This window comes from Aethalodelphis obliquidens, unplaced genomic scaffold, assembly GCF_003676395.1.
Source record: "Aethalodelphis obliquidens isolate GAN/ISIS:26980383/991018 unplaced genomic scaffold, ASM367639v1 scaffold63, whole genome shotgun sequence".
Classification (NCBI taxonomy): Eukaryota; Metazoa; Chordata; class Mammalia; order Artiodactyla; family Delphinidae; genus Aethalodelphis; species Aethalodelphis obliquidens.
In genome coordinates, this window is record NW_020838007.1 from 3,696,456 (window position 1) to 3,719,150 (window position 22,695).

Below are 22,695 nucleotides of genomic sequence, written 5' to 3' on the forward strand. Positions count from 1 at the left end.
AGGTTTGTGGTTCTCTTCAGCTCCCACAAGATGCTCAGGAAGTCTAGATTTGTTCATCCTGGAGGATGAACTCGGGGTGTGAAGTGTGTTGGCCCAAGTGAGTCAGTGAGCCTGTGACAGCACATCCTCACTCGGCTGACCATGACCGGGCCTTGGTCTCACGTGTGGGTCTGCAGCGGATGTATAACCACCACTGGACTGTGGACTGGCAGGCTGGACTGCAGGGCACCGCCACTGGGCTGGGAAGCCTTGCGCCTTCCGCGAGGTCACTGTTACTGTTAGAAGGGAGTGATGTGCTGTTGTGGTTCCAGAAAAGCCAGAGTCCACAGTGCCACAGACCTAGGTCAGAACTCGCCAGAAGGTGGCCCAAAGAAGATGTAGGTCTTCAAGTGCCATTATATTTGGACTTGGAGGCACCACATATTTCTGCATTTTTAATACTTTTTAGCTGTCTCCTTTAGCGTTATTCCAACTTGCTTGTGTGTTCTTGACGCAGATGTGTTGTGGGACGTGACTTGTCAGGTTTCAGGCACAGAACCGGCTGGCGTCCTGGAGGAGCACTGGACCGATGCGGTGGCAGGTGGCCCGGGTAGCCCCCGCCCTCCCGCCCATCCTGGGACCGCTCTTCCATACTCCAGCTCACCAGGCCACTAACAGCATCACAGCATCCCGGGAGCTGGGGCTGCAGGGGTACCGATCACAGCCTCCCTTCCCTTCCTCACGGGATGCTCTGGGCGCTTGTTGAGTGAGGCTGTTAGGTGAGGAGGACAGCCCTGCAGAGAGGGGGGCCAGTGTGCGCCACCCCTACTGAGCCTCCTGGGTGGTGCCAGTCGTGAATCAGGCCTGATGGCGCTCGGGTGGTGACCCACATCTCCCCTGCGCTGCTGTATGAGGTGCTGCATGGCCGGCGGCCAGTGGGGCCCGGAGTGGCTGCTGCGGCCTCAGTGCGGCTCCTCTCTACACCCGCGGAGCATGAGTGTGTCGGGGCCTGACTCGGGTTTGGCCTCCAGCCGGCGCTCAGGGCACTCGTCTCTCCTCCAAGGCCCGTCAGACCTAGTGAGGGTCCAGCATAGATGGGGGCAGCGAGAGATTTTCACCGTAGTCTCACAAAATGGTTAGATTTTTGCAAAAACAGGATCTCACCTCGGTTCAAGCCATGTTGCGTGTTTTGTGGGTCACTTTGCCCAAGGCGCAGCGGATACAATTACAGAGGGCCACCATGGGGCAGGGGCTCAGCTCAGCAGTTCCTCAGGAACCCACGACGGGTGGGGAGGCTGGTTAGGGGGTCCAGCACTAGCATTAAAATGCTTCCACCCGGAGTGACACGCTCGTGTTCCCTGGGCTGAAGCAGCTGGGCTCACAGTGCCCTCCAGGGGGAAGAAGCCAGAACCTGGGAAGTGAGCCTGCTTGCCCCATGGAGGCTGAGCCTAAAAGGCGTCTTAGGGAGCAGACACCGTGAGTTGGGGGGAGTGGGGGATCCTGTGCCCTGTGCGGGGCCTGCCTGCTGGCCCTGCAGCCCCAGAAGGAAGCACAGCAGCTCCCAGAGCCGCCGCCTGGCCCCCCACCCACGTTGAGCTTGTGTGTCCCCAGCTTTGGCTGGAAGCCTGAGGGTCATATCCTGTGCTCCTCCAAATCTCAGCCAGGTTGTTAGGGGAGGCTGGGTGGACTAGCCTAGGGCCGTACGCAGGAAAGATTCGTGGGGGCCTAAGTGCTGGGGACGTACAAGTGGGGACAAGGGCTTTTATTTGGGGATGCGCTGCTTTCTGTAGCCACCAATTAAAGAATCTCAGGGCTGCCTGAGAGCCTCCAACGCAAGAGAAGCCCCTCTCTGCGTGGAGTGAGCTGTCAGGGCTGCACCCCGGTAAGGGGCGGGTGCTGTCGGGGAAGCAGAGGCTGGAGAGACAGAGGGGCACTTAGGGTTTATTGTGACCAGGTTGTTCCAGAGTTCAGAGCTGCACGTCCAGTACGAGGCGGCACCTTGCGGCTCCAGGTGTCATCATAGGATGAAACACACGGTTTCTAACCCCGTAATTCCCAGACATGGTTGAACACTTAAGAGAAGGTGAGGTTTATTTATTTAGCCCTTTATTTATGGCCCATGAGTTCTTTCAAGTCCTCTCTGGTCTGATGTTTGGGTAGGGATGCCAGTCCCCACTCTTCTGATGTCCTTCATCCCGGATGACGGACAGGACAGTCTCGCTGCCTCTGCGAGGGGCCCGTCCCCACACACTCGGACCAGGGCTCCCCTCAGCGGCCAGGAGACTCACCAGGGTTGGAGGAAGGACCTCTGAGCCACGGCGTCCAAGGCAGGGACGCGCCTCTATTCGTTGACCTCCTCCTCGTCGTCCTCAAAACCTTCCTCGCCCTCGTCGGCCGTGGCGTCCTGGTACTGCTGGTACTCGGACACCAGGTCGTTCATGTTGCTCTCGGCCTCAGTGAACTCCATCTCGTCCATGCCCTCACCCGTGAACCAGTGCAGGAAGGCCTTGCGCCGGAACATGGCCGAGAACTGCTCCGAGATGCGCTTGAACAGCTCCTGGATGGCCGTGCTGTTGCCGATGAAGGTGGCGGCCATCTTCAGGCCGCGCGGCGGGATGTCGCACACGGCCACCTTCACGTTGTTGGGGATCCACTCCACGAAGTAGCTGCTGTTCTTGTTCTGGATGGCCAGCATCTGCTCATCCACCTCCTTCATGGACATGGGGCCCCGGAACACGGCGGCCACGGTCAGGTAGCGGCCGTGGCGGGGGTCACAGGCCGCCATCATATTCTTGGCATCGAACATCTGCTGGGTGAGCTCGGGCACTGTCAGCGCCCGGTACTGCTGGCTGCCACGGGCGGTGAGTGGGGCAAAGCCGGGCATGAAGAAGTGCAGGCGTGGGAAGGGCACCATGTTCACGGCCAGCTTGCGCAAGTCGGCGTTAAGCTGGCCAGGGAAGCGCAGGGAGGTGGTGACCCCGCTCATAGTGGCCGACACCAGGTGGTTGAGGTCCCCGTAGGTGGGCGTGGTCAGTTTCAGTGTGCGGAAGCAGATGTCGTACAGGGCCTCGTTGTCGATGCAGTAGGTCTCGTCCGTGTTCTCCACCAGCTGGTGCACGGAGAGGGTGGCGTTGTAGGGCTCCACCACCGTGTCCGACACCTTAGGAGAGGGCATCACGCTGAAGGTGTTCATGATGCGGTCGGGGTACTCCTCGCGGATCTTGCTGATGAGGAGAGTGCCCATCCCAGAACCGGTGCCGCCGCCCAGCGAGTGGGTCAGCTGGAAGCCCTGCAGGCAGTCGCAGTGCTCGCACTCCTTCCGCACCACGTCCAGGACCGAGTCCACCAGCTCGGCGCCCTCCGTGTAGTGGCCTTTGGCCCAGTTGTTCCCGGCGCCGGTCTGTCCTGGAGTCAAGCAAGAGAGGGGACACGGTTCCGACAGGGCTATGGGGCGGGGGGAGCTGCGCGGGGCCATTAGTACATTTAAAGTGTGTTAGGAAACGATTAGATAATAGAGCGAGGGTTGGGCCCTGGTCCCCCAGCACTGCAGGAGCGTGGGAGGGCAGGCAGCTGCTTCAGACAAGGAAAATCCGCCAGTTTTAAGATGTACGCGTGTTCTGACCTGGTAATTCCATTCTTGTTTTTAAGTAGATAATTCTCCCACAAGGTAAAAGACAAAGAGAACAGAAAGTATACATTAAAAAATAAATTGCTAAAAAAAACCCAAAAAATCAAATTGCTTTCCCCTCTCCTTTGGGCTCTCAGAATTTTGTACTACGCACAAATACTTTCTTTTCGAAACAGTAATACTTTCTCATGTTAATTGGGCTTCTCGTTCATCATCCAGAATTACGGTTGCAAAAGTTTCTGAGCACCCACTATTTTGCACCTGTAATTAAACACCCAGCACAGGAAGTCATTCCTGCCCTCAAATTGCTTCCAGTCAGTCGTAGTAAGATTAACACATGTGAAACTTTGTATTTTTTCCAAGGAGTTCAAGTAACTAGAAAGAGACCTTCTCGTTAGTCTGTTTTGGGTTTTTTGTTTGTTTTAAACAACGGTGCTTTTTCCCCAACATGCTTATTTCTACTTTACTTTATGGAAGAAATTTTTAATCTGAAAGGTTGGCTGATCAATTTAAAATCCTAACTTTCAGTTCACTTCGTTATAAAATGGAAGCTCCATCAGTAGACAAAGCATTTTTTCCAAGCTGTATACACAGGCCTGTGTTTGTTTGAATGGATGCACTTAAAAAGGTCTGGCAAAGAGGACCGGGAGGAACTTATTTTCGTTTTTGTTTGTCTGGACACTGCGCATTTCCTGTAATGCAGTGCTCTTCAGACACCACTGCTCTGTAGCCCTGAAAATATTTAAAAACTACATACCCCAACATTAAGCTGACATCTAACGTCTTCACAAATTCAAATAGTTGCAAATTCAAATAGTTGCAAATGATATTTTAATTTCCGAGGTACTATAAATACTCCCTTTTGAAAACAAACATGTTATACATCATTCTATTAAATGTATCCCACAGAGTCCATGTAAAAATCAGGAACAGGGAATTCCCTGGCGGTCCAGTGGTTAGGGCTTGGCAGATTCACTGCCGTAGCCAGGGTTTGATCCCTGGTCGGGGAACTAAGATCCCACAAGCTGCGCAGCGTGGCCAAAAACAACAACAAAAAAAAAAAAACAGGAATAAATCCTAAGTTGAAATTGATTTAAAAAAAAATTCCTATGATCACAAGGTGTTTAAAATGTCAATAACTGTATTCTTTTCAATTAGTTCATTTATCCAAGTGTGAACATCAGATATTGCCAGAATGAGACAAGGTTTGGCATCCTTTTTTTTTCTTTTTTTTTTTTTTGGCCACACCACACCACACGTGGGATCTTCCCTGACCGGGGATTGAACCTGTGCCCCCTGCAGTGGAAGTGCAGAGTCTTAACCATTGGACAACCGGGGAAGTATTTGGCATCCATTTTATTCCTTTTTCTTTGTTTTTACATATATAAATACTGAGAAGTCTTGTTCACATAAATATGTAAATGGAATCAATTGTATTCTAACAATGTCATTGAATTATTTGATCTTCAGAGTTAAATGCCAAAAATCAAACAGTGTGCTTCCCTGGTGGCGCAGTGGTTGAGAGTCCGCCTGCCGATGCAGGGGACACGGGTTCGTGCCCCGGTCCGGGAGGATCCCACATGCCGTGGAGCGGCTGGGCCCGTGAGCCATGGCCGCTGAGCCTGCGCGTCCGGAGCCTGTGCTCCGCAACTGGAGAGGCCACAACAGTGAGAGGCCCGCATACCACCAAAAAAAAAAAAATCAAATGGTGATCTATCATCAGAAAGTATTTTTAGGGACTTTCCTGGCTATCCCACATGCCACGTGGCACGGCCAAAAAGAAAAAAAAAGTATTTTTAATCATCTTTCAGCCCAAAACTCAATTTTGTGGAAAGCAGAATTGGAAACACCTGACTTGCATCAATCACACTTTCCTTCTGTTGGTCCAAAAGGCTTTGCACCAAGACTTATCTAATGCTTTCAATGAAAGGCTCTTTGTGTGGTCCCGTATACTTAGACAGGGTTGGAAATTTTGAAATCTTAATTCCAACACAACTTTGCAAATATGGTTTTTAACGAAACGTTTTAAATATATTTTTGTCAAAATTTTTAGGTTTAGCAGATTTAGCTTATTCAGGTTGTAAAAACTATTGGCCATGTAACCTAACTGGCAAAGGCAGCCCTCATTATCAGAGCGATTCTGTAGATTGGACTTACTTTCTGTCAGAAAAACATGACTTTAATTTTCAACTCAAATCAATATGTTAATATGCATTTTAAGGAATATTAGAGAAACCACTGGGAACTGAATTCTAGAGCACACTGTAAGGTAAGTTACAAAAAGCAGTAAAATCAAAGTAAATGATGCAGAGATTTAAAGATAAATTAAAAAGACAAGGCACTGCCATTTCTCATTAACTGGTAATTAGGCAGTGTAAGGGCCGCTAAAATGGTCAGCTGTTGAGAAAGCAAGGAAGGCTATTTAAGGCCTTGTATTTCTTCAGTTTGGGTATATCAAATTTGGTTTTGAAAAGAATCATGTATTATAAAAAATTTAAAAATAAATCCATCAGCCCCCTTATCAAACTTTCCCTACATATCGAACAAAAGAGACCACGGTGGTCCCACTGCCGAAGGTGGAGCCGGCAGGGGATTCAGCTGCGTCAGGTGGACTCAGAAGACAAGAGGAGCAGAGGGGCCAAGGCGCTGCTGGCACATGCTGTGCAGACCTCTCCCACCTTATGCCAAAGACACTCCCTTGATTTCTGTCTACACCCACTGGTGGCAACAATTCACCACCACCCCCGTGCACCAATAGGGGAAACAGCTGTGGCAGTGACACAGCCGGGGCTGCCCCTGGAGACCCGCCTAGCACCACAGCAGAAGGAAGGCTCTGGGCGCTTGGGGGCAGGGCCTGTTCTCGGACACCCCCGGATTCTGCAGTTATCCCGGGGGGCGGCCTCACACATGGGGAAGGAGTCTTAGCTCAGATGTCTTTGGATCTTGCACAGCATTCATCAGTGCTAAGCCCTGTGGTGTAAAGTGCAAGTCTGTAAAAGAAGAACCACCGAAATTCTGTGATTCTTCAGTAAGTTTAAGATGTACTGCCTATTAGTGATTCGTATCTTATACCAAGGGAATCCCTTCGGAAGCATCTAAAGAAGTCCTACAAATCCATAAGGACAACGACAGCCTTTAGGAAGAAGGGCAAAGATATAAGCACAGATCGCAGGGAGGGAAGTGCAAGTAACAAATCCATGGCATACTCCTCACGAGGGAAATGCAAACTAAATAAGGTGATTCGGTTACCCTCCACGAAGCTGACAGAGCTCAAAAGCTTGGTAACACCGTGCTGATGGGGGTCTGGGGCAAGGCCCTCCCACACACACTGGAGCCACTGGGGGCATGAGGAGGACGGGCCTCCATAGGGGGCAAGTCAGCGACAAGGATCAAGGTTGGTCCCATTGACTCAGCGAGTCTACCCAAAACGTGCAGAATGACATGTGGACAGAGACTCACCAGGGAGCAGTTTGTAATAGTGAAAAGGTCAAGAGCTAAATATCTATGAGCAGAGGACTGGTGACATCAGCGAGGCCATCGAGCCAGGGGGCAGAGATGGACAGACTCCAGAGGGGCAGCCTTGAGTCCTGCCACGGCCCCTTGGGGCGTTTCCCCCCCAGCAGGTAACTGCATTCTCGCTCGGGAACACAGACTCCCTTTATGGTGAAACCTGACTGGCTGCCTTCTCATATGAGGCTGGAAAACCATCATATCCTTCCTAGGCCCCCACGACTCTCGCACCTCCCCACCAAGCCAGCACGCGCCGGGCCAGCCTCCCGCCTGGAGCTTGGTGAAGAGCAGATGCACCTTCAGCTGCCCCGAGGGACTAAGGATGATTTCACTAAACAGCGTGGAAACCAATGACCGGAGTGCAGTGGGGACACCGGGCGACAGGCAGCCACAGCCAGTGAAGCCCCTTGGCCTTGACCCTCCCCTCCCTCCAGCTCACACCATCCACTTGGCTTCCTCGGTGTTTACAGCATGATCAGCCATGAGGTTTTCTCGGCCATTGACAAAAGAAGGAAGCTGGAGGCTTCTGAAAATATTTTGCCACTGTCTCATAGCAACAGACGTTCCCAGTTAAATATTTGGGGGTCAGGAGTTGAACATCTTCTGCAATAGAGGTTGGGACATTAACCAGTGGCTCCAGATTGTAGAACACGAAACTGCAACAGATCCCAGGAGCCTCAGAGCCCACCCCTGGTTCACCTCCAGCTCACACGGGGTGTGGGGTAAAGCTTAGGGCTACGTGCTCCCGGACTCCCCTCCAGCCCTGAATCTGGAAGAGAAAGTTACACGTACAGAGAGGCCTAAGGTCAACCTTCCTGGTGCTTCGCTTTGTCCCACAAAACTCTCTCCCACTAATAGGCATGACTGCTATGCAACGAGCAGTTTGTTAAGAAAAAACTGGGGTTTTCTAAAGCATATTCATGTTTAAAACTCAAATGCAGAGAACTTCCACTTTTAAAATTACACTTACTTCAAGTCAGTGTTTTTTTTTAAACGACTTCAAACTATATCTGAAAATGGAATGATGCTGTTTTTTTTAATTCACCAACTCTGAAGGCAATGGGGGTGAACCATCTCCATTCACAGGCAACTCGGCCTCTTTTATTAACTGGAGAATGACTTAAAAACAATTGTTGAGCCTAATAGCACACCACAGTGCATTCAGACATTCTGGGTCCTCTCCGTGCCCCATGGCAAACATGTTATTTTCTTAGTTAAAAATAGTGTCAACTTTTAAAAATTTCTATTAAAGCTGTTTCACATCAGTACCATCTTCATTCCCCTAATTTGGCAGAATATCTCTATTAAGGCTGTGAGTACTGCTGTCTGATACAACTTTCTGCAGTGATGGGACTGTCGTATCTTTGCACCGGCCAATATGGCAGCCACTAGCCACACTTGGCTATTGAGCACTGGGTGTGTCGAGTACAACTGAGGAAGCAGCCTGACTTTATTTAACTTCAATTAGATTTAAATAGCCACATGTAGCTAGGGGCTACCATATTGGATGGTAGGATCTTGAAGCATCTTTGCTTGAGGACAATTATGGAAAGTCTAGTTCAGCAAAAGGTAAAGAATATAAATGTCCCCATTTGTAGACTATAAAAATACTGGTAATTTAGATTTTTTGATGTAATAAAAGGGGCACCAGAGACCTTCGTCCTGGTCTATTTGAAATATCAAAGGTGACAAAAACCCTTGAACAAATTATCAGAAGCTTCGCCTGTCCCATTGCCTGTGTAGGTTGTCATTGTGATGGGGAAGGGGATGATACCAAGAGGACTCATAAACTTCGTGAACATGTACCTCGCTGAAGGTATCTTGCTCTACCTTTATAACAGGTCACTGCCTGATTCTAATACAAGGGAATCAATTCATGTACCAATAAAATCTTCCAAGTTTCTGCCTCCTCTTGTACACTTTGAAGTAACCTTGACTCCCAAAACCATGGCTCCAAGGTGAAAGAGGCTGGTCACACTAACAGTGCCACTTCGTTTAATTTTATATAATTTCTTTAGGAGTTTGCAGAGGAACAGGCACTGCCATCATTTTCTGGGTGGAGGAAGGGGGAAGGAAGATTTGCCCAAATCCAACAAAACTAATAAATTCACATGGCACCAACCTTTGGAAAGAAAGCAGAACAACTGTCTATAGATGATGGAAGAAGAAATATAAACACACTGAAGTTAAAAGATGAGCAACATAAAAACCAAAGACAAATTATTACCATATTAGGATAGTCATTTATGAGAGGGAAAAAGAAGTTAATGTCTAAAAGTTTTCAAAATCAAGAACTATCACCAGTAAGCATTTCATTTAGAGAATCAAAGGTTACTTTTCCCCAAGAGGGTACTTTTCTTTTCTTTTTTTTTTTTTTGTGTGGTACGCGGGCCTCTCACTGTTGTGGCCTCTCCCTTGGCGGAGCACAGGCTCCGGACGCGCAGGCTCAGCGGCCATGGCTCACGGGCCCAGCCACTCCGCGGCACGTGGGATCTTCCCGGAACGGGGCACGAACCCGTGCCCCCTGCATCGGCAGGCAGATTCTCAACCACTGCGCCACCAGGGAAGCCCAGAGGGCACTTTTCTTAAAGAAGCTGCCTATGATGGGGCTGGGGACTGCTGATTTCCATTCTAAGCTTTTCTACACCCCGTGATGTTTTTAATCTTGCACCCAAATTAGCTGGATGTTTAAAAAATAAAAAAGAGGGGGCTTCCCTGGTGGCGCAGTGGTTGAGAGTCTGCCTGCCAATGCAGGGGACACGGGTTCGTGCCCCGGTCTGGGAAGATCCCACATGCCGTGGAGCGGCTGGGCCCGTGAGCCATGGCCGCTGAGCCTGCGCGTACCGCAAAATAAATAAATAAATAAATAAATAAATAAACAAATAAGAGGAAGAAGAAAGCAGGAAAGACAGAACCTACCGAAGATGAAGTTGTCAGGCCGGAAGAGCTGCCCGAAAGGCCCAGACCGCACACTGTCCATGGTGCCCGGCTCCAAGTCCACCAGGGCGGCCCTGGGCACATACTTCTGAGCTGGAAGAGAACAGAGCCCACCCACAAGGGTCAGTCTCTGGTTCCTAAGGCAATGGACTTCCCGGGAGCAAGTCCCACCAGCACAGCCGCCTGAGATGTACAGAACGGGCTTTCTTAGAGTCACAGAATCTCAGCCCTGGGGGAGGGGAGCCCCAGAGAACACAGTGCACCGTGGACTTGTCCGGATGAGGAAGCCAGCCCGGCACAGGGCACAGGAAGTTCCTGGAAAAGGCAGGATGAGAAACGAGGTCTCCCGACCTCCTGCCGCCTGTATTTTCCAGTTCTTACCCGTGGGCAGTTCTACTTTTTAGCTCCACGGAAATCGTACTTGCTGCAGCGAGTGGCAGAGCTGCTGGGACACTTTGGCACCTCCCTCCCTCACACGCACGTGAACCCACGAGCGAGTCTGAGCACCTGTTCCAGGTGCGCCCACGGCTGTTTCCCGGGAGACTGTCGCATTTATGGACAAGTGTGGCCGTGTGCCGTTTCATCTGTAAGCACATGCTCACACCAGCTGGGCAAGAAACTGTCCCCATGAGGGTGGGGTCACTAGGACTGCATTGGGAACTGCTCTACAACCCATCCTGCTACGCACACACCCAAGCTGAAGAAAGAATGTCACCAGGCTAGGCCTGAGGGTGACCAGCAAGTGCCATGCATATTGCCCTCTTCTCAGTTCCATCCAGGAATCTCACCATCCGTGTCCTGCTGTTCCAGACCTTTTTAAAACCCAGTAATTTATGTGTCCTGTTCTTCCCAGCTCTCATGTGGACAAGCAGTAGTAACTCCAAAGACAGAGCGTGATTATCTCTGGGGCCGGGGACACATGTGTATGGAAGGGCAGCTCCTGTCACTTCCTGGGTGTTCTTTCAATGTCTTAGTTTTATGTTGTCTTGTGAAGGGCATGTATTACTTTTATAATAAACGTTGTTACAAAAATAAAGTATAATGTAACCACCATATAGATGTAGCTACCCAGGACAAGGGTGATACTATTCTCAAACTTGGATAAACCACAACCTGTAATTTTTACTAAACTCCACCAGATAATGACGCTCTCTGTCTGTAGTTGCAGCTTGCAGGGGATGTAAAGTCTTTTTGGAGGTCTGCAAAGGGCCAGAAAAATCATTTGAGGGAGTGTTTTTCAAAGTTTTAGCCAAAAACTTTCATTAAGAAATAAAATTTTAGGGCTTCCCTGGTGGCGCAGTGGTTGAGAGTCTGCCTGCCAATGCAGGGGACGTGGGTTCGTGCCCCGGTCTGGGAAGATCCCACATGTCGCGGAGCGGCTGGGCCCATGAGCCACGGCCGCTGAGCCTGCGCGTCCGGAGCCTGTGCTCCGCAACGGGAGAGGCCACAGCAGTGAGAGGCCTGAGTACCGCAAAAAAAAAAAAAAAAAAAAAAAAAAAAAAAAAAAGAAATAAAATTTTAAAAGATAAAATAAATTTTAATAAGAGCCGGACATGACCCACTAAGCTGATATCACAGCAGCAGCGGGTCCGCTTCAAGAGCTCAGACCCGCCGGGGAGGACGAGATGCTGTTTGAAATCAACCGACATCGGATTTCCCGCCCCGAGCGAGGGAGGAGCCCGGCGTCCAGCTACAGCTGGGAGGATTTTTCCAGGGTGAGCCACCCACGCGCCGGGCGGCCCCGCGTGTTGGGGAGGGGGAGCATGGCCGGGGTCCCACAGGGCGATGCCGGGGTCCCAGAGAGGGATGGCCGGGGATGGGGGAAGGGCGGGGTCGCGCCGCGCCACTCACACGATGACTCATTGTAGTAGACGTTGATCCTCTCCAGTTGCAGCGTCGAGTCACCCACGTAGCCTCCAGCAGGGTCGATGCCATGTTCGTCGCTGATCACTTCCCAAAACTTGCAAAGGGCGGGGCGGAGGACAGACGGTCAGCCCGGGGCCCTGGCACCCGCGGCTCCCCTAGGGCCGGCCCGGTAGGCGGGCGGCGCGCGGGGAGCGGCCGCAGAATTCCAGGCGCGCCTGAGCTGCCAGCGGGCGCTCCGGGGCCGCGGGGACGGGGAGCGGGCCCGGGTCCCGCGGTGACGTCCCCCTCGGCCGCGCCGGTCCTCCCGCGCTGCCCCGGCCCGAGGGATTAGGGAGGGGCGGGCCGCCCACCCGCAGGGAGCCCGGCCCGGCCCGCGCCCACCTTGGTGCCGATCTGGTTCCCGCACTGGCCCGCTTGGATGTGCACGATCTCCCTCATGGCGCGAGCTCGGCGCTCGCTGCTCGGACAGCTCGGCGACTGCGGGCCCAGCCGCTCGGCGCCCTGGACTCGGCGCCAGCCGCCCCTCCCCGACCCTCCCCCAGCCGCCCTGGCCAATGGCCGGGCCCGCCCCCCCGGCCGCGCCCCCTCCTCCCCCGCCCCCCGTGCGCCCTCCCCCATCTCCCCGGGCCAGGCCGGGTCTTCCCAGCATCCGCCTCACACCCCCTCGACCCCGCGGTCCTTGCGCCTTCCCCCTACCCCCACCCCGGGCCCCCAGCGGTCTGTGCGCCTCCCTCCGCTCCTCCCCGCAGCCTGCGCGCCGGAGCCCAAGGCCCGTTCTTCCCGGGCCGCCTCGACCCTGCGCGGTCCCAGAAGGGAGAACAGACCGGGGACAGTGAAGGGACCCCTGCTGGGGGGCCGGTCCGGGAAAGAGCCGGTCCTTGGGGCGCCCACCCGAGTGGGTCGGGGCGGAGACGCAGCGGGCGGGCGGCGGACGGGAAGGACAAGCTCGCTCCCCACCCCTTCGCTGCCCCGCGCGGAGGGAAACCGGAGACCCCTCGCGGGTTCCCGGACCGCAGGCCTAGGGGTGCTTATGGTTCCCGCCCGCCACGGGTTCAAACCCAGCGTGTAGAGGGCTGTGGGACACGGGAGTGGAGTTTTCGGGGCGACTCTGACCCCCGCCCCCCGACTCAGGCTCCGGCACGGGTTCTTACGTCTCCGCCCTACTGTATCTCCGTCTCGAAATACAGGTGCCCTTCGGTTCTGAGCACTTGGAACAGTGTGTGATGGAGTTTGATTAAAGTGAACACATGGCTGGACCTGAAAACGAACACACACACACACACACACACACACACCCTGCACAGTTTACGCAGACACACACACACACACACACACACACACACACACACACACACCCTGCACAGTTTACGCAGCCTCTCCATCCGTAATCTGGGAGGAAAGGCTCTTTGTCGGCCCTGGAAGGGGCAGGGGTCTGGGCTGTCCGCCTGGTTCCCTCACTTTCCCCATCGCTGGGTCGGGGCCTCCCTTGCTGTTGGGAGGGGGTGTGGACGCGGATCTCCTGCGTGTGAATAAGTGCGAAGCTGGAGGAGGGAGGAAACTTCAATCTTATGGAGCTCGTGTGTCTTCTCTCCGCTGGGGCCACGGAAAGTCGGGGATTCCCTGTGGAATGAGCTAAGCCCTCCCCCGGCCCAGGAGACAGTTCTGCTGTGCAAAGCTTGGTTTCCTGTTCCTTTTACAAGGTGCAGCCCAACCTTTCTGAACCCCCGCCCTCCCCTTCCCCAGTGTTTGCCCACAGCCCCTCCAGCAGGTAAACAGTCTTTACTCCTTAGCTGCTGGCATTAGGGTTCTGGGTCCCCCACCCTACCTTCTCAGTGGTCCTCAACCCGCAGGGGCTGTCACCCCAGCAGCCTGGGCCCCCGCTGCCAGCCTCCCAGGGGCACGGCTCCACCTGACACCCAGGATTCTCCAGGCCACTCCTGTGGGCAGCCCAGCTGGCCAGGCGGGGCTCACAGGTATTTCTGTGCCACAAATGTCTCCTGTGTGCCACGCGTGTGTGTGTGCGTGGTTTGAAAGAAGTGGAGAACTTAAAATGTTTTCTTCTGGAGTTTTTCAAACGTTCCCAATTTCAGGGGTCAGTTTCTTTAACCTTAAGATCCCTGCCCTGTCCCCCTCCCCCTCCCCTGCAATGCTGCTCCTCTGCCTTCCTGTAGGTTCCCATACCTCTCTTTACACACAGGGCACCTGGGGAAGCAGGTTAGGGGGCACAGCCCTGCCCATGCCCCCAGTCAGGACCCGAGACAACCCAGCAAGCACCCTTGCTTAGCCATCGCTCAATTTAATTATTGACTCCAAAGAAATGTTCCCTTTATCTGTGTGCTGGTGCTGAGTCTGGTGCAGGGAGTGGAGGGAGGGCCTGTGGTTCCTGGAAGAGCCTGGTCGCTCAGTCCCTGCGGAATCAAGCCCCTGAGTAAAGAGAAGTGCCCACGTCAGCAGCTCCAGTGCTTTGTGGAAATGGCCACCTCACCAAAGCTAGTCCTTGGGTGGAATTTGAGTCCAAAGTGTTCACTGGAGCCAGAGAATAGGTGTCGGCATGGCCTCAGGGACACCTGGATTTGATGGGGGGGAGGCTGATTTACTGGAGTTTCTGATGGGCTCTCCCTGCTGACCAGGGGCACAGCCTGCCCCCTGCACCATGAGGGGGGAGGGGGAGGTGACGAGGACTCAGTGCTAGACGCTTTTGTACAGAATCTGCACGCCACCCCTCCAAGTTTAGGTGTCACTGCCGCTAAGGCAGGTGGGAGTGAAAGGGTCCCCTGCTCCTAACATGGACGGGGCCCAAGCAAGGGCACAGGCAGGCTAAAGACACAGCAGCTACAAATCAGGCTTGCGGAAACCATTCCTGCGTCCCATGCGGGAAGCATCTCCTGTGCACACCAGCCCTCGGTCCATCTCTTCTCCCCCCACAACTATGGCCATCCCTGGGCCACATTCTGTGTCACAGTCACTAGTGGGAGGAGGGGGCCCTGAAGCAAGCTCAGGGATGTCTGGGCAGGGAGTCCTGAGGTCCCGGTGGCCCCAAGTGGGAGGGGCACCACCCAGGGCCCCGTCTGGACGGAGTTCTGGGTCCTCACCTCCTGTCTGCTCGCTTTCCACCTCCCACAGCCCCTCGCCCTGCCCTGTTTCCTCCATGGTCACCACGCGGGGTAAGGACCTGGGGCCACTGCCCAGGTCTGGATATAGGTGGGAAAAAGCCCCCCAACCCTGGGGACAGGTCTCACTGCTCCCTGCCCGTGTCTGAAAGTCGTGGTGATGGGGAGGTAGGTTCCATCCTGTCCTCTCCAAATCCTGAGGAGCCCCTGGAGAAAGACCCCAAGGGACCAGGTCAAGCTCTGGGACCAGGCTGGTGATAGCCACCTGTGGCCTTATTTGCAGCTAAAACCCTAGGTTTTGACAAGTGTAATGACATGGGACCATTGTGCTTCTATGTGATGTGACTCTTGGTGGACAAAGGACGGTGCTTGGGATGGGAGTGGCTGTCCACCCGTGCTCTGTCAGGCAGGGGCAGGTGCTGGGACCGGGAGTGGAGGCTGGGCAGTGCCGTGGAGCGGGGCCAGGGGGGTGGGGTGTCGATTCCTGGGACGAGCGGGAAGGGGCCACCGAGTGCCGAGTGCCGAGGCTCTGAGCTGACTCTTGGGCTTTTCCACCATCTGCACCTTCAACAAAGCCATTTTGAAGCTGTCAAAGCTCCCTCCCTGGAAGTTCTGCAAAGGGGAGCTCAGGTCCTGCTCATCTAGCAAGTGGGCCCTGGGCCCGTGTCCGTGGAGCCTGAATGTGGCTGGTGGGTCCACCTGAGGGTCCTGGTTACGAGTGGAACCTGCAGACCTATTATATACTGGGCCCCGTCGTGCTGTCTAGGAAAGTAAATTTTCTTGGGTTCTAATTCTTTGGAAAAGTCGTATTTCATATATAGTATTTAAACAAATATTTGACCAACCAGAACACCAGGCTCACAGGCCAAGTGGATGTGAGAGGAACACTTATTCCAGAGGCCCAGGGGCTGCGGCCCTGCCCAGTGCGAGGCCCTCGGAGGTCAGGGCCTGACTGCATCCCTCACGTGATCACGGCCGGGCCAGAGACCCAGACCCTGTAACACAGGGTCACAGAGCACCTAATGCTCGGGATGGTGTGCGGGTTAGACCGTTCGGCCCTCTGCCCGATGAGCTGCCCTCTGCCTCATGGATTTCAGTTATTCCATTGAAAAATGAGACCAGCCTTTCCAGGCTCAGCATCTCAAACAGCTGCAACCACCTCGAGTTTTACTTTATGATGAAGAGCCTCCCTTTCTCAACAGGGAAGGTGGCCAGAGTGGGGGCCTCCGGGGGGGCTGCCTTGCTGGCTGAGCAAGCCACGGGGTGCAGGGCCTTTTATTTCTGTGTAAATCTGATTACAGAAGATCTGGGAAACTCGAAGAGAGTTCAGAATAAAGCCACAAAGATTGTTCAGGATTTTAAAAAGATGAAGGGAGGGGAAAGAACCGCGACGGAGAGACAGCGGCCCTGATGGGATCCAAGTGCTGCGGTTGTTTTCATCTCCAACAGGCCTTTGGAGAACAGGTGTGGAGCGTGGAGCATGTCTAACCGATGTTATTTTAAGTGTGATAATGAGATGTCGGGGGTACAGGCAGCCTGCTTTCACGCGCTTCATAGGAAGGGTGGGTGTGTGTGCTCAGAGGGGAAGAAATGTGGCTGAGTGTTCACACAGCCCAGCCCAGACAAGGTGTGGGCGTGCATTTTGCTTCGGGATTGTTCTTTGAACTCTCCCGTCGGTTTGGAAACTGCAAATGAAATTGTGGTGGTGGAGGATGAACTGAAGGATTTAGCCGGCCAGTGGGGAGCACAGCCAGCCGGCAACAGTCCCAGGGCTCTCTAGGTGATGGCGTGGTGATGGGCTTTGCTTCCTGACTGGGGACAGAGAGGGTCAGAGGAGTGTGGAGTGGCCGGAGGCCAGGATGGCAGCTCCCAGGGACAAGGAGGATGTCCCCGAAGGGCTTCCAAAGGCTGGAGGTCTTCAAAACCAGGGCAGGTTCCCTTGGTCCACAGGAGCCAAGTGTGTATGGGGATGGCATGTGAATCCCTATTCCTTCCATGATGGTTACCAGGCAGCTGGGGACACAGCTCCTTCGGGTCCAACCCAACCCACCAGCGTGAGCTGTGTGTCTGTCCTGTGCCGGCATTGTGCTGGCTGGGATGCAGTCAACAGCCAGGCTGCCCAACTAGTAGGACAACTGGACATCAAAGGAGGCCGGGCTCTCGCTCGCAGCTCTGCCCGCCCCACCTGCCTCTGTGTTGGGTTCATCCGGACGGTGGTGAACAGGTGACAGGCACCCCCCCACACACACACCCCACCTCGGCCGATCTTGTGCAGGGTTGGGAACAAAAGTACAACTCCGTTTTCTGTGCCTTTTCTAGACAAGAGTCCAGACAGGGTGGGATGTGTGATGGTAAACCCATGGAGGGCCAGAGGAAGGCCACACAGAGGGTGACTGCAGCCTGTTTTGTTCTACGCGCGTGCCGGAAGTGAATTGAAACTCTGAGGAGATGCTCAACCCTGCCTCCTGGAAGCTCGAGATTCAGACAAGTCAGTCTCCTCATTTGCAGGTGAGTGAGTAGGACCAGACTGTCTTTAAATTCCCTGCCAGCTCTCACATCCTACGACTGATCAACACCCATCCTAAGTTACATCAGACAAAACCCAGCTCACCTAAAATGCAATCTGATAGTCCTGAGTCATCTGTTTTTAAGGAAGTAGTGAGCATGTATCCAGGAAGTGCACAATGAAGAAGAAATTCATGTATAAAGCTGTCTAGAAAATCAAATTTATAACAGATGTGATCGGATGGTAACAGAATTGTTACCACGTTCTGTAGCAAAGAGGAACAATGTCTCACCCGTAACGAACCCAATGGCTTTCACCAGCCAAGCCTCACCCTCTGCATTCCTTATTTTCCGAAACGTGGAGTCAGCTCCATCCTGACCACTTTCTCTGATCCCCAGCTTCAGCTTCTTGTAAAAGGATGGGCTCTGAATGGGGTGACAGAACCATGGGATCTGGTCCCCCGTGACCACCTGACAAGCTGTGTGACCACGGAGCCCGTTTCTCCCTCTGCAGCACATGGGGGTCAAGGGCTCTGCAGCCAGGTGTCCAGAGCTTCCCCCCACCCCGGCCCCTTATCTCAAACACACAGGCAGGGTGTGCGGGGCTGGGGCAGAGGCAGCAGCCATCAGTGAGGAGGGTGGAAGGGACACAGTGCTGGATGGGGTGGGGGTCCGGGGACCGCCAACTGAGACCAGCTCTGGAGGGTTCCCATCAGGGGCTGGGGAAGGGGAGGTGAGGAGACACGACTTCACCAGGGTTTTTTAAACGAGCTGAGGTCCAGCAGCTTTCGGGACTGGCCTTGGGCAGGTAATATTTTTAAATATAGTCTTTATATTATTTTCCCATTAAAAACCAAAGATGGGGCTTCCCTGGTGGCACAGCGGTTAAGAATCCGCCTGACAATGCAGGGGACACGGGTTCGAGCCCTGGTCCTGAAAGATCCCACATGCCACGGAGCAACTAAGCCCATGCGCCACAACTACTGAGCCTGCGCTCTAGAGCCCGCGAGCCACAACTACTGAAGCTTGCGTGCCTAGACCCCGCGCATTGCAACAAAGAGTAACCCCCGCTCGCCATAACTAGAGAAAGCCCGCGCGCGGCAACAAAGACCCAACACAGCCAAATAAATAAATAAATAAATAAATAAAACAACTAAATGATGAGTTTTGCAAGATATGAAGTCCTGGAGATCTGTACCCAAAAATGTGGACACCACTGAACTGAACACTTAAAAACGGCCACAATGGTGCATTTCAGGTGATGTGCTTTTTACCACAATTTTTAAAAAGGAGAGTAATAGACAAGCTTCAGAAAAGTTGGAAAAGACTGAAAACTTACAAAAGACAACATCCAACACCCAAACATCATTAATTAATTAATAACATTTGGACACACTTCCTGCTGTCTTTTCTTAACCCTGATGTCCCTCCCTCTAAGAGGAAGGCCTCTGCGGGGACTGCAGGCCAGACCCCATCCAGGTAGAGGTGGCCCGGGAGCCGCAGGACGGCACCCAGCTGAGGGGGGGTGGGGGGGGAATGGGCGGTGCTCTCCTACTGGCTCTGCCCAGCATGCCTCCCCTTGCTATTTCATCCGCACCCCCCGCAGGAGAGCTGCAGTGTTCTCTGTCCCCTTCTCTGTGACTTCTGCTGTGTCCTCTCCTTGGGGACATTGGGGCACATAACTCACCACTAAGAAAGGTCAGTGCCACGGGGAGTCTGAGGTCAGGCAGGTGGGCTTCATTTCGGCTCTGCCGCAGGGAGACGTGGGCTGTAATTGCAGCCCCGCACGGTGGCTGGGCATATTGTGGGGGGATATGGAAAGTCTTCTTTCTCTCTTGGCGCCCCGTACAGAGCAGGTGCTCGGCATGTGCGGTTGGTACCCCATAAACACACATCTCCATCCCGGGTTGTAGCAGGCAACCTTGCTTGCTTGCTTGAGACCGCTGGGCTCTAAAAAATTAAGGGTACATTAAGCAGAATAGAAATTGATCTAAGTGATTATGTGATTTGGAAGGTAGTTGTTTTTGTGTGTGTGTGTATGATGGAGAAATATATACTCAGCCACCTTTTATTTAAAATCAAATATTGACTTAGTTGATAGAACAAACAGTAAGTTCCACCTTTTAGTCAGGAAAGAGAGAAGAGGGCAGGAGGAGAAAAGGGGAGAGGGACACAGAGAGGGGCAAACAGAGCGCCATGCTGAAGCGGGTGAGAAGTACAGGGAAAATTGGCCGTGCGTTTCCCCGGGAACCGTCCCCGGGACCTTGCCTGGCCCTCAGACCTGCTCACTGGCACCAAGGCTGCTAAGGTCAGCAGCTGGGTCCCACCTGCTCCCGTCATAGGATACTGTTTAAGTCTTCAGTGATGATTCATTGATTTATTCCCTGTTTTATTCAACAGTCCTTACTGCGTCCTGGACAGCGTTAGGTCCTGACTATAATCCTCGCGAGGTTTAGCAACGTCTGCAACAGACGAAAAATAACATTTATGCTAATGTGATGTGCTGGAACAAATAGTGATCGCCGTCATGCTTACTATTTTCATGTTAATATTAAGGAAGCAGGTTGCCCCTGAGTGTGTGAGAGTGCAGGCTTGTGGAAACGGCTGAAGGAGAATTCCACAGGACATGTTTGCACAGGCATAGCTGACCCCCAGGAAAGCACGGGCAGGGCTGGCTGGCTGGCCGAACCAACGAGTCCTAGCAAGACGTGGGATCTGCCATCTAGGCTGGGAGCCTTGGGTACTGACTTCTAGGCTGGAGGGCGGAGAAGCCACTGATGCAACCGGCCTTAGGGCAAAAGCCCTGGACCTGCAGCTTGGAGCTGAGCTGTGCACCAGAGAGGTGGGGTTTCCTGGGACACCCGAGCCCCAGGGGACGCCCCGCCTGCACATCCAGAGGTTGATTGGTAGTTTCCAGTGCCTTGTGGGTGATGAATCCCGTGAGCGTTGATATACATGCCAGGGTACATTTTTTGTGATATGTTATAGGCCAGAACTTGTGTCCACTGATTAGTTATCCTTGTCTTTGCTTTGCAATATCATTCGTGGAAAAGATTTAATTTTGCTTGTCCCTGCTCTAAACTCTGTCCTTTGGTTCCAGTCACGGAACTTTGTTTCCCTGTGGTTTGGACACTGCTGTGGGTCCCTGGCCCCAGCCTTCCTAGGAGCTGGAGCCTCTCCCTGGGCAGCCCCCACTTCTTGTTTCCTGCTCTCCTTGGCCACCGCCTCTCCCTGCCGTATCTCCTGCTTGGACCTTGGACCCCTGACAACAATCTCTGTCCACCTTGGGGACTCCCCCTCCCCTTCCTGTAAGAGACCCTCAAGTCACCTCCTCACCTCCCCCCGGCGCTTACACCTTGCCTGCCCCTCCCCTGCACATCTCTGGATCTTTTGGACCTGATCATCTTTTTTTCCAGCCCTTCTTTTCACCCACTGGCCTGTTGTGTAAGGAGAAGCTTCCAGGAAAGATATTTAAAGCTATGTTGTACTTTCACAGCTAAAAGCACAAATGGGAATGTTTGTCTTTTTGCTACATAAACCTGTAGATTGGATTAAATAAGTTAATCTGCATCATTGCCACCTGCAGGTGCAATGCTCTGATGGGCCCTTTTTCTGGTCCCAGATTCCAGTTGGATGTGAAACACCGAGTAGGTATGTCAGGGCTGAGCTCTCGTCTGCTCCCCGCCCCATGTCTTCACCAACCGCACACCATGCGCCCACCAACCTGCCAGGTGCCCAGGTGCCCAGGCATTCCACGTTTAGAAGTCTTGCCTCCTGGGCTGGGTTATAAATTCCTCAAGTTGGAGACTAGACTTCCTGCGTGTTGCCTGTAATACTCAGCACATGACTTAACATGCAACTGCACTAAGTGATTGTGAAGGAAGAAAAGAGGCACAGAATTCACAGCCTTGAAGGACTTTCCTTTTCTGAAAGGAGGACCCAGAATATTACAATGGGAAATGAAGAAGAATTGTATAATGCCTCCCTAAACAAAGAGGTTTCCACCAGGGTTTTGTTCGAGTTAAATATAAATTCAGGTGGTGCTTTTAAAAGAGTCAGAATCATTCCCAGCTGATTATGATCCTCCAGGTGTTTGCCCGAACTGCTTTCCCACCTCTCCTGCTGGTTTGTGTCTGGTCCTGACTGCTCCCTGCAGGGGTGGTGGGCATGGAGAGCAGGTGGGGAGTGGTCCGGCGTGCCTTCCCTCTTCGGAGGCTCTGGGCTGGGCGGCTTTCTCTGCTAACAGCCTTGCTGGGAAGGTGCCTGAGATAAGGTACGTAGTACCAACGCGAAGCCGTGTGAATTCTTCTCCTTCTTCCCCACAAGACAGCCATGGCTTTTTGGAGAGTCAGATGCAGCTCAGGCCAAGCCTGCCCTCCAGCTGTCTCAGCTGTTGCCAGGAATGCAGTGGGTGGCGGCAGCGCCCGCGCCCACAGGCCTCTCTGGCCCCAGATTCAGAAAACATCCCACCCACGCCCATGGCTCAGCTCACCCCGATTCTATAGCCCTTCCCTCCTAAATCTATGTGTGACCAACTCCCAGATACCTGCCACGTGGCTCACTCATCCTTTCCAGGGAGAAACAGAGGGTCCCAGGGCCAGGAGGGGGCCTGGTCCTTCCGCGATGTGTTCACCCACCGTCCTCTCCAGGCAGGTACCCACTGCACCTTCACAGGTGAGAAAACCAAGTAAACCATCGAGCCACACGTTTCGACCCCAGCTTCTTTTATTTTTTAAATTCATTTGATTGGGGTAAGAACACTGAACATGAGGCCGACCCTCCCCCAGTTCTCAGGTGTGAGCTGTATGACTGTTGACTCAGGTACAACCAGCAGCCACCAGACGTCCTCACCTGACTTCACTGAACCCGTAACCCACCGCCTAGACCCTGGCTTCCTGAGCAGGAGACAGGCCGGGGCTCTGCAGCTCTGCCTATATGACCTGTTTCAGCTGCAGTGGGATTGACTAGAAACTGATGAACAGGAGAACCGCTGTGTCGGATGCTCATTCCAGGGAGAGCTGGGGTGTTGCAAGACTTTTCTGTTGGGTGAGACTTTCCCACCCCCCGCCCCCGTCCCTGCCTTCCGATGCAGCTGCCCCGATGCCTTCACTGAGGCCCCCCACCCCCCCAAATCTGGCTTCCGCTCAACACAACAGCTGG

General features: G+C 53.4%; 1 protein-coding gene and 1 long non-coding RNA gene across 2 annotated transcripts; one reads left to right on the top strand and one right to left on the bottom strand.

Moving 5' to 3' along the window:
* Positions 1-1,900: 1,900 nt before the first annotated feature.
* Positions 1,901-12,426, bottom strand: TUBB6 (tubulin beta 6 class V). The gene is made up of 4 exons (XM_027088738.1): positions 12,302-12,426; positions 11,906-12,014; positions 10,037-10,147; positions 1,901-3,384 (listed from the first exon to the last, which is right to left on the bottom strand). The coding sequence occupies exons 1-4, from the start codon at positions 12,356-12,358 to the stop codon at positions 2,321-2,323; spliced, it is 1,341 nt and encodes a 446-aa protein (XP_026944539.1). The 5' UTR covers positions 12,359-12,426; the 3' UTR covers positions 1,901-2,320.
* A 3,181-nt stretch (positions 12,427-15,607) lies between these two features.
* Positions 15,608-18,444, top strand: LOC113610518 (uncharacterized). The gene is made up of 3 exons (XR_003429116.1): positions 15,608-16,494; positions 17,350-17,538; positions 18,395-18,444. It is a non-coding gene; the product is annotated as an uncharacterized LOC113610518 (long non-coding RNA).
* The last annotated feature ends 4,251 nt before the right edge of the window (positions 18,445-22,695 follow it).